At 38.9% G+C, this 12,500-nt stretch overlaps 1 protein-coding gene across 4 annotated transcripts in view; it reads right to left on the bottom strand.

Moving 5' to 3' along the window:
• rtkna (rhotekin a) overlaps positions 1 to 12,500 on the bottom strand; it is a 60,805-nt gene that overhangs the window by 11,122 nt on the left and 37,183 nt on the right. For all 4 annotated transcript variants that reach the window (XM_046841205.1, XM_046841206.1, XM_046841207.1 and 1 more), the window contains exon 2: positions 526 to 725. In XM_046841205.1, coding sequence (XP_046697161.1) covers positions 526 to 725 — 200 coding nt within the window. The remainder of the gene's footprint in view (positions 1 to 525; positions 726 to 12,500) is intronic.

The raw sequence follows: 12,500 nt of genomic DNA on the forward strand, positions 1-12,500 counted from the left end.
CGGTAACGCTGACTGTAAATGTTACAGCTTATAAACAGCTTGTATAAACAATGCATTTAGTTTCTTTACACGAAAGATATTCTTGTGTGTAAGTCACTATGGTAGAAGTGTTTAGACCCAACGCTCGTCATGCTGTATAAGATTACGATAACACCAGTGGTTGACTGAACTCCTAAAATCTAACCCGACCTCCCGAGGTCATGTGTTGTGCAGTATCCCAGGCGTCTCCGCTTGGTTTTGATGTTATCTGCTGCCTTTTAATTCTGCATGCCTGGTTTTCTTCATTTGTGAACAATCCTTGGTCACACATCCACTGACCTCACACTAACTACTAATCCAGCTCTGAAAGTCATGTGAACTATCTGACCTTTTGAACTCATGACTCTGGGAAGCTACTTAGTGTTCATCAGGGACTCGAAATGAATCTAAAAACAAGGCAATCTAAAAGAATAAATCAATCAAAATTATGAATAAGAAAAAAGAAATTAAGCTTTGAAGTAGGCAAAATTTAACCTGAAGTCATACCTGCGTGCGACCCGCTGCATGACCTGCGCTTCTTTCATGCGTTGCAGCTCCGACATGTACGCCATGATGCGAGCGTTACAAGTCAGCAGACTCTTAGAAGCCTCCAGCGCTTGATCCCTCTGTGAACAAGCAGCCAGGAGTTTACATGCTCCCTCTCGCATCCGGATCTCATGGTCGATCTTCTTTTGGATATCGCTGTCCTGAACAACATACAAAAAGATGCAAGATTACAATGTTGAATATTGCACTAAAATGTTAAAAAATTAGTTTCTCTCTTTTAAAAACCAACAAAAAAACCCAAACAATTATCAACGTATCATCATATCAGAACAACATAATTTGCTCAACCATTCGTGAGATAAAAGTTGGAATCTGGATTTAGCTGATCTAGACAAAGGTACCATGTAAAAGATGTATTCAAGATAGAATAGAATAGAATAATAAAAAAAGAACAGAAATTTAATAGAATAAAATAGAACAGAATAGAATAAAAAAATAGAACATAAAATATAATAGAAATACATAAAAAATTTAATAAAATAGAAAAAAATAACAGAATAAAATAATAGAATGAAATAAAATAAAACATAATAGAATAGAATAGAATAGAATAGAATAGAATAGAACAGCCTTGATTTGTGACATATACATTACAGCACAGTAAAACTATTTTCTTCATATATCCCAGCTTGTTTGGAAGCTGGGGTCAGAGCGCAGAATCAGCCATGACACAGCACTCCTGGAGCTCAGAGGGTTAAGGGCCTTGCTCAAGGGCCCAAGAGTGACAGTTTTGGCGATACCAGCAACCCAGCGCCTTAACCACTGATCTACCACTCCCAGACAATAAATAAATAAATAAAATACATATTTACCAATTTTACACCATGCCACAATAAGCCCACACACCCCTCCCTCTAAGAAAACATTCCCTAAACTCTCAACATGTGTGTCTGCTCCACGCCAGGGCAGAACCTCAGTGTCTCGGTTCAGTCACGCATGAAGCAGGGTGCAGAAATGAACACAGAGCAAGAGCATGGCCTGCTTTGAAGTAGCTGTAGAGAACTAGGAAAACCTGAAACGCACACCCTGTGTGTTTGTGTATGAGAAAGAATTACAGCCCTAAATTGAGGATGTCACTGAAACTTGGCACGGGAAGAATGAGAAATGTGAAAGGTTGTGAACGTATACACTTACAATACAGAAAATTAACTTGTCCAATATCTCAGAAAAGTGTACAGCAACATCATTTCTTCATGATAACAACAAACACTAGTCATATTACCAGCCCTGTTCAACAAAAGTATTTTAAAAAGAAAGTCTGCTTTGCAAAAAGACAAGAAAGAAGCAAAGACAATCAGACAATAAGGGGCACAGCTGTGAAAAGAGACAGTACAGATGTTTCCACGTTGACCCTTCAGGGACTGTTCTCAGTTCCTCTCTGTAATAAAATGCTGTGAGGTGTCGTAATGCTGGACTGTTTGTGTGTTTCTATGATCCTGCAAATTATACACTTCAGGCCATTTTGTCCACATAATGGGTTTGCCTGCTTGTGTTTCTATAACAACATTCTATAAATCCAGGTTCAGGCTTGAAAAGCTCATTAAGAATAACATGGGTTTCAATTAGGAGAACACAACTGCTGCACATACGCAGGGACGGACAGATGTGCACACCAAAAACTCAGCATTGCAAATCCACTTCTGAAGACTGCATTCAGCTCATCATTGATATACAATCACCTGAAAGTCGTATGAAAGGATGTCAATCAGGTTTTAATGTTCTCGATTACTCTGAATTTAAAGTACCAAAAATACGGCTGCAACTATCTATAATTCTAGTAATTGATTATTTTACCGATTAGCTCTTTGATTAATTGGATAAGAAGTAAATTTTCTTCATTAAGGAGCAGCACTAAATATACAAGAGAAAACGAAACAGGTCTCTTAAAATGAACAAGTGATTTGTTTTCTTTTAAAAAATATATATTTAAAAATTTTATTGCTGAAATTGCATTTAATTGCCAATACAAATACATTAATTAAAAAATGTAGAAAAATAAATCAATTTTAAATGACTTTAAAAAAGGTAAACACATTGTGTGGTGTTTTGTTTATGTTTTAGTTTGAAATCATCCCAAACTTTTGAAACTTCCTTTCCTTTTTCTTTGGCCGGAATCTTCTCCTCGCCGCTCGCCGTTTTCTCTCCGTTCCTCCACTTTTCATTCTGTAGCTTCTTCTGTGCTTACATGCCCAGGGGTCTCCTTTATAAATGTGGCGTATTCACAAAACGAGGCTGAAAACGTGTAAAAGCTATTTCCCACAACAACAAAAAAAAGTGTGCACCTGTAAGTAAACTCCGAGCCCTGTGTACGCACGTGAAAGGCTTTCCTTTACCTGCGTCGCCGATTCCGCTTCTCGCCTTCTGCGTTTCCACATTGTGTGTACACAGGACTCAGTTCACTTACAGGCGTTTTATAAATGAGACTCCAGAGCTCATTTAGCAGTTGGTGCGTCAGTAATATTGGTCCGTAGGGAAACAATGTGCTCAGTGTGCAGTTAAATGGATTAAACGAATAATTTGCCTCTGTGCTTCTTTGTATTCGAATTACTCGAAGGATCGGTTCAGCCTTGTAACAAAATGAATGATGGTTTTGCCTACTAAAGCATTACATCAGCCATTCTGCTAACTAAGAAGTTGTCTTTATTAGTAAGCACAAAAAAGGTCTCTAATTTACATGTTAAAAGTGAGTGGGATTCAGAAAACAAGCCAATATGAGATAAAAAAAAAGAAAAGAAAAGAAAACTATAGACATTCCACAGAGCTGAAAAGTATTTGGCGATACCATCACCAACAGTGAAACTATAATTCAGAAACGAATACAGTTATTTTTCTTCTACTCCTTGGCAACGTCTTTAAGTCAGAAAATCTGCCAGAAAGATTTTTAAAGTTCCAAAACTAACAGAAAAAGACCTAAAAGTTCTTGCAAGTAAGCAGAATTCAATCACAGTCAGAAATATCATTCAGCATTGAAACTTCAACAAATTCAAGAAATGTTTAAATTTAGAATAGAGTTTAGAATTTAAATCCAAAAACATTTGAAAATATTGATAAACTATATGGCTAAAAGTTTGTGGACACATCAACATGAGATTCATGTGTGGTTTTTGAACATCCAATTCCACATTTAGTTTTAATAACCTGATTGTGGAGATTTGTGCTCAATCAGCCATAAGGGCATCAGAGTCATGTACTGGTGTGAGGTGAGGAGGCCTGAGGTGAAGTCAGCGTTTCAACTCATCTCTGAAGCAGGCTATTCGAGATCTTGCACTCCATTCCATGTACACCTGTGTTCATGTAGCTCGCTTGTGCACATTGTCATGGTGGAACAGATTGGGTCTCCTAGTTCAAGTTAGGGGTGGGCGATATGAGCTAAAATTCAGATCACAATCATTTCCACTGTCCAGACGATATTGATATTACATTGTGAAAAAGATTTTGGAATCACATTTTAGTGGACCATAGTTAAATTATGTTTGGCTAGAACATTTACGGCTGAAGATCTCTGTTGCACGTGTGTGGGTGCAATTCCTTATATATGCTGACATGCATGGCTTTGAATGCAAGTGGTTTAAAAGATTGCTGGTGCAACAATGCGGCGTCACAAAACTAGTATTAGTAGTATTACTAGTACAAATTAGCATAGTATTGTTTGTTGGTCGATGACTGAGATTTCTATGGATACAACAAAATAAATTGATACGACCGGCATAAAAACTGGTATTTTCTAAATATAATAATAAACGTGAATCCACTGTGTTGTTGTTTGTTCATTTTGCTCGCTTGAGGGTTTGAATTTAGCGCTAATGTATTATGAGTTGGCGGCCCGGAGCAGCCCCTTTAAGAAGGTAGCGGATGGAGGTAAGACATGTGACCGAGGCATCATGACATGCAGTGAGTCATAGACAGATGTGGAGAGGTTTAGGCTACAGGTAGGCACATGGATCAAAACCTGGTAACAATTGCACTGATTGGAGAGCCTCGTGTTGTTTAATAAATGCTCAATTTAAGCAATTTTCCAAAATCAAAAACCATTAAGCTACCCTGGGAAAGGGGTTAAGGCATTGGACTTTGATAATCCAAGATCGAGCAAAATCCATATCATAGCACAACATAACACAGGTAGTCATGTTCACACCGACATAGTGCCCACATCTAGTTCAAGTGGTGGAAAACCACATCCAAAATCCTCCTATACAATTTTGTGCCTCTAACTTTGTGGAAAGAGTTTGGGAAAGAACCACATATGGCTGAAAAAGTCAGGTGTCCTAAAACTTTTGTCCATATAATATATTCAGAGCACTGATATATAGATAGAGCACAGATACATAGTGGCTTTGTGTCACTACATTGTTGGGTGTGACGTGTCTCAGGAAGATCAGTAGCTCTCTGTTCTTTAGGCCAGCAGAAGGCCTCAGTATATTTTTAGCAGTAAAATAGTCAAGCTGCTGCTCTAGCGGCTCTCCCGAAAACAACGCCGAGCTCAGCTCCTCTTCAGTAATAATGACTTTCCTATGCCACCACTTCATTCATTTACAGTGAGAAGCTCTGCGACGTCTCCGAACAAGTGCCAAACTTTGATTTGAAGCAACAACAAAAATCCAAGCAGTGGCTTAAAAAAACAGCTCTTGCCCTGGGCTTAAAAATGGGGGAAAAGCCCCCGAATTAATGCTTTACTCTGGTCATGTAAATGCAAATGATGTCTATTTAGATGGAAATGATGCACGGCCTCTTTCTGCAGCTGCTCGAACAGGCATTCACAGTCAGAGTGTGTACACACATTTATACGTAGTGTGAAAATGACACAAGTGTGATGCAAATAATAGTCAAAGCTCTCTGAATCAGCACTGACAAAATAGTTCACGCCAAACTGGGCAAGTGTGTGTATCTATAGGAAAACATTTGTCAGAGTCAACATGTTTGACACCTGTATGTCTGCGCGCACTCGCACACGCGCACACGCGCACACACGCACACACGCACACACGCACACACACACACACACACACAGACACACAGACACACAATGGTGCCAGCCACCCTATGGATTTCATCATCTACTAGGTGTCAAAAAGGGGCAACATGCCAGGCAGAAAGAGTGAGAGTGTGAACGAGAGCTTGGCCTGTAGAATAGGATGTGGAAAGCGAGCAGGATCATAAAAGCATGATGTGGAAGAAAACAGTCACTATTCTGTTGCTGCACAATGAACATTGAATACTGAGGGGAATAAGTGAGCGAGTTGAGATCATCACCCCTAGTTCAGACCCTTCGAGCATAACAGCTTTAACTTCTCCAGCAGTGTGAGCTACAGGAGCTCCTCTGTCAGATCGGACAACATGGACCAGCCTTCCCTCTCCACGTGCATCTATGTGCCTTGGCCGTACATGACCCTGTCGCCGGTTCACCACTGTTCCTTCCTTGGACCGCTTTTAATAGATACTGAGCGCTGCAGACCGGGAAGATTCCACAAGAGCTGCAGTTCTGGAGATGCTCTGACCCAGTCATCTAGACATCACAATTTGTCTCTTGTTCATTGTTTCAAACAATCTGAGTGATATGGGGCTAAAAGGATTTAATCACTAATGCAGACTAAAAGCAATAATACCCAGTAAGAAGGCTTTTACATGCACCAGTAAGATCTTCTCCCTTCATTCTGTTACATAAAGCTAATTGCCAGCATGCTAATGGACAATAATTACACAGTACCACCTCCTTCATTGTTTAACATTCAGACACTCAGACCGGACTCGCTACTTCACCAGCCCATCCTCTGCCTGTATAATTGCACTGTAATTGCAGAAGAATTTGCAACGAGACCATGGTAACTCCACCGCTAGACTATCGGAAATGCCTTTTTAGACAGGAAGCACATTGAGTCATGGGAAGTGACTCTGGGTCTTTGGAGAATATCCTTTAGCTTGAAGTCCCCGGGAAAAAAATAAATAAAAAATCTCGATTACGTAACCGACAGCTCTTTTCAAAAGAATGAGGCAGAACGTTTTGAGAGCATTTCTTCACTTTGCAATTAGCGTATCTCAGAAAGCTTTTACCAAACATTCCTGCAGTCTTGTGTCTCCAAGATGTGTTGTGTTGTTTGGTTTTTTTGTTGTTTTTCCAGTTTGTGATCTTGGATTCGGGACGGTCACATGGACAGCGACCAAAATCGGACGATACAAGACTGTTCGTGGGACGTAAACTGATGTATGAAAAACGCCCTTGATGATAAATGCAAGCAATTATAAGCAATGTGCCATGTGTCATTGGTGACTACGTTTTATTTATCATAGGTGAGCTGGCAACTGTGTCTGATCACAAAGGAGACAACATGGTGACAAATCCTGCTGACTTGGACATTAAACTGCATCAAAATAGTAAAAATTTAAGTCGGTAGCACCGATAAAATACGGAGGAATTTACTACGATTGGGGACTTTTGATTTGTAGTAAACGAGAAAACTCTTGAGCTCCACGTGGCGCTGCTTTGAACATTTGCACACAACTCTAGAACTCAGCATTAAATCATAACTCAAAGCTACAAACCACAGTATGTATTTATAAGTTAACTTAATTTCAGATGGTTCATATTAATCGGTGAAGTCGTAACTTAAAAACCTGACCGAACTGGCTTTCATCATGGCTTTTCAGTGTACAATGAAAGCCAAAAGAAAAGGATGTGAGTAAGAAAGAAGGAGAGTGTCGTGTTGTTTACCATCTCTAAACAAAGAAATGTGGAAATCTAAGGAACGTACTTTATATAGCATAAAAACGCACATCTGTGTAAACGGGAGCGGGAGGTATCAGAGAAAAAGAAAATCGCTAACCGCAGGCATTCAGCGACTTACGCCGGCGAAGCGTTTTCCAAACCTCGTAAGAGTTCATGAAGCAGCTGCAGCGATAACATGAGCAATGATTTTTTGCTTTTGGTGGAGGAATCGTCCACCAAAAAGAGCAAAACAGGAATCATAAAATATTCATGGATGAACAGTGTGAAAACATTATTTCACTACTACCCTTCGGTTTTGATGCTTTTTGCACATTGACGACCGAAACTCACTCTGAATTATACAAGACAAGTTTATAATGTAAACTTTTTTATTTAATTTATAACCTGTCCTTAAAGAAAATATTGTTCTCCAATAGTTCTAGGTAATGAAGCATATTAAGGTCTCGTATTAACAACTCTAAGAGGGAAAAAAAAGTCTTATTTGCTCTAATTCACACTACTACCACTTAAACTAAAGTTGCCAGAGCAAATTATATGAACACAATGCTCTTACAGTGCACAAGCTACAGTGACACCCATAAGCAAAACACAGAAAGAAAAGGCGAAATTCCTGCCCACACCCAAAATGCAGGTTTTCACTGACCGTAGAGATCAAGCCTCCAATTAGCTGACCGCAGTTATGCGCTGACACACACACGCACACACACACACACACACACACACACACACACACACACGGTCAGCATAATCCCAGTGCTCATTCATTCGTTTAGAAATGAAGACTGGTGTGTGGCCAGATGTTTTAAAGCCAAGAGCATAATGACAGAAGACACAACTATAATTGAATAAATGACTAAATAAATTAATGTGCTGCCAAGTCCGATGTTTTGGTTGCCTGGAAACTACAGCTTTAAAAGGTATTAGCAAACGTACCAGCTAATGCACCAGCATATAGCAGACTAGCTAGCGAGATAAAAATTTAAATAAAAAAACAAAAAAAGTCTGCAAAATGCTGGCCAGTGTTTATGTTATAAGTTTGGTGTTCTGTCCTTGATTTGCACATGAACCATAGAAATTGTGTCTAGCTAACATGGGTAACTGTGAGATGACTGAATCAGTCCCATGTATCAGTTACAACATGAGAGTCTGTTACTCCATTGTGAAGCGTAAACATTTTTTTCAACATGGCTACCTGCAAAAGTCCATAAGGAGAAAATGGTTCTTCTGGACCACTATAAGTAACTTGGAATAAAAATCTAATAAACCAGACACAGAATCATTTTGTCTTGGGAACTTTGACTACTAATTTGTCCATCCCTATAAAAAAGGCAATGACAGGAAGCTTTCAAATCCAATCCACTATATAAGTGCATGTAAGTGTATATATAAAGCATACTTAGTGTGTGTGTGTGTACATGTATGTATATACGTACATACACACACTGAGTATACTTTATATACACAATATATGTTGGTGGTCAATCGTGATCGTTGTATTGAGCACCGCTGGTCACTAAATGCTGAATAAGAATGTAATAGAAACTTCTATAGACTTCTCCAGCATTTCACATGTCCAAATCTATCATGCAACATAAAAATATCCTCAGTTATCAAGATGAGATATATTTGCCATGTTGTTCACCCACACCATGACCATGACCCTTTTCCCACATGCTCCAAACTATAACAAAGTCTGCATTGAGTCACACAAATCCCAATCTGTGCCCAGTTTCTCAGAAAAACTGAATAAACCGATATTGTTCAGGCTTTTTTTTTTTTTTTTTTGCACTGGCTTGTTTTTTAGAGCCAAGATGTTTTTGTTCATTGTTTTGTGAATATGCTACTGGCACAGCAGTTCACAGTTATTATCCTTCCACATGCAGTAAAAAAAGCCAAAAGCAGAGTTGATTATTAATTCCTACAGCAACAAATAACGGCACAATTAGTTGAGCATTATTATGTAGGCTAAAACAGCATTCCATTAGAGCCACAGCAGCACACTGCTCTCTTTATTAGAGCACAATGGGCCATTTGAGATGTGTATGTGCGTTATCTGTAAATGTGTACTGTGTGCCTTTGAGACTGCAGCCAGCTGTTCTCCACCAAAAAAAAAAAAAAAAGAGTGCAGGCTTTTAGCACAGATGCGTACTGGCTGGAGATGTGGAAAAATCAGAAACTCATTATACACCAAATCTACAGTGAAGAGGAGTACGACTTAACAAATCCAACATGGAGTCCACATGTACCGATGAGTAACCAAATAAAAAACAGCCAGACTTTTAGTTATGTGCTGGTCATCACAAGTCACCACAAGAGCTTCAGTGCAGCTTAGTGTAACTTATACAAGTCCCTGGAATTGCACAGGATCAACTGACACCAAAACTGTTCTGAAAAACTCTCCCAGATGATGGTGGTGTTGAAGATGATGGTGTTGAAGGGAACATGTCACTTCAAAATCTCTCACAGACGTTCAGCTGGTGACCTTAAAGGTCATATGACTTACAACATAGTGATCTTCATCATCCATTCATTGAGGTACATGTCCTGTGGATGGTGTAGGAGGAATCCATTTACATTTACGGCATTTAGCAGAAGCCCTTTTCCAGAGTGACGTACAAAAGTGCTTTGAGTCTCTATTGAGAGTTTTTTTTTTGTTTAAGTGTTTCAGGAAGAGGTACAGTACAGAGGTACTTCACCTGTCTCTTGAAGATAGCCAGGGACGCCACTGTTTGGACATCGAGGGGAAGGTTATTCCAACACCTCGGTGCCAGAACATTAAACAAACAGCCTTGAAGTGTACTAACGTCTTACCCTGAGAGAAGGTGGTACCGGTCCAGCAGTGCTGGAAGATCTCAGACCGTGTGGTGCAGTGTGAGGAGTGATGAGGTCTCTGGGGTAAGATGGTGCTGGTCCCTTTTTGGCCTTGTAGGCAAGCGTCAGTGTTTTGAATGTGATACGTGCAGCTTCTGGAAGAAAGTGGATGGATGGAGCAGTGGGGTGGTGTGGGAGAACTTAAGCAGGTTGAACACAAGTTGTGTTTTGGATCATTTGCAGTGGACCAATAGCGTTCAGAGGAAGACCTGCCAGCAGAGAGCTGCAGTAGTCCAGTGTTGAAATGACAAGAGACTGAACAAGCACCTGGGCAGCCTGTGAGGAAAGAACTGGTTGAATCCTTTGGATATTGTAGAGATGAAATCTACAAGAACGAGTCACACGAGCAAACACGTGAGGAGAAGGACAGCTGATTGTCCATAGTTACCCCAAGGATGCAAGCAGTGGCTAAAGGGGAGAGCAGAGAGTTATGAAGATATCCTGGATGTAATCCTGGATGAAATGATTCCCATCTTAAGAGATATGTTTCATTAGAGGATGAAAATAAACAGCCTGAAGAACCTGCAGATTATCTATACTAAAATACGACCATGTAAAATGTGTGAAAAATCATCACATTCTACGAAAAAAATAGGCAAAATATCACAGATCCATTCTGCGTGTACATCTCACACACGTATGCGAGAATGCGGGAATATTTTTCAACTATAGCACTGTTTACAAGGAAGAGAAAAACATCCTAAAGCAAGGAGAGAACGACTGCAATATTAACAGGCTGTGATTTTTGCTTAAGGGCTGTAAATACTGCATGACACATTCCACAGATTATATTTGCTTCCTCAAACTGTTAGAGTTAATAGGTTTGTTTATTGCCTGTATATTGGGAAAAAATCAACAAAACATTTTGCTATCATTTGCAAAGTGCTGAATTCTTGTATATGCCAGTGCACCAGTACAAGGCAGTGTAAATGTACTAAATAAATAGAAAAAGTGAAAATGTGGAAGGAATGTTGTAATTAAATAGACACCTATTATCAATCACCTGCCTTTAAACGCATCATAATATGTCTACGAATACAACATTGAATGTTGAATCTATAATGTTGGTGATGACTATAATGATCTCGGTTGTTTAGAAGCACATGGTTCCACAACTCCAGCTGACTGTATAAGGCTGTAGAAAGGACATTACTCATAAATCACACTCTGGTGCTCATGATATTTCCTCACTCTCCAGTGTTTGTAATGTTTTTATGATTTATAATTACACTCTTAGTCTCACCCAAATGAGGATGGGTTTATTCGATGTGGATTAGGGCTGTACTTTAGATTGTTTAACTAATCGAGTGTTCGACCGTTTATTCCATTGTTGTGAATATCGCTATAGAATTGAACATGAATGTTTGGATTACAATGCCCAGATAGCCACAGCGGTTTACACACCCTTAAGTGCAACAGATTTAACTACAACTGTGTGTGTGTGTGTGTGTGTGTGTGTGTGTGTGTGTGTGTGTGTGTGTATATATATATATATATATATATATATATATATATATATATATATATATATATATATATATAAACTAAAACATATGCAATCCGAGCCATTTATAACTGTCAATTTATCAGACTTTAGAATATATATATATATATATATATATATATATATATATATATATATATATATATATATATATATATATATATATATAAACTAAAACATATGCAATCCGAGCCATTTATAACTGTCAATTTATCAGACTTTAGAAATGCACAAGAACATGTGCAATAACAATAATTTAAAACCGTGCAATATGTTTGATAGCGTAACTACGTACTCGTGGTCTCTTTTTTTCTTCTTTTGTATTTATACATTGTGTTGGGTATATACTATGTACTGTATTATGTTTCTTATATTTGCACATTTCTTTGTCTTTGCTTCAGAGAAATTTCTTCACTGTGGACGAATAAAGGTATATCTTATACATAAAGGGCATTGTACTGAGCACTCAATTCCTGAATAGAGGTCTACAAACAATGCTTGCACCAGGCATACACACACTACGATCCTACGATCCTTCTCAAAGGGAGTGCACATACTATATATATAGACAACTAACTGTGGATTATAAATGAAAACAACCAAAGACTAAACCTTAATGTTCCAGACTAGACAGCCATTTCCATCTTTTCCTCCTGGTATATTGCTTGGTGAAGCATAAATCCACTGCGGGCCTGGATTGCCGCATGATTGAAAAGATACTCCAGGGGTGGATACAAATCTAATTCATTAGCTTGCAAAGACAACAGACAGGTAAAAGCCCTAGTGTGCTCCCCAGTCCCATGTTTCAGTCAGCTAGAA

This window comes from Silurus meridionalis, chromosome 27 (assembly GCF_014805685.1).
Source record: "Silurus meridionalis isolate SWU-2019-XX chromosome 27, ASM1480568v1, whole genome shotgun sequence".
Lineage (NCBI taxonomy): Eukaryota > Metazoa > Chordata > Actinopteri > Siluriformes > Siluridae > Silurus > Silurus meridionalis.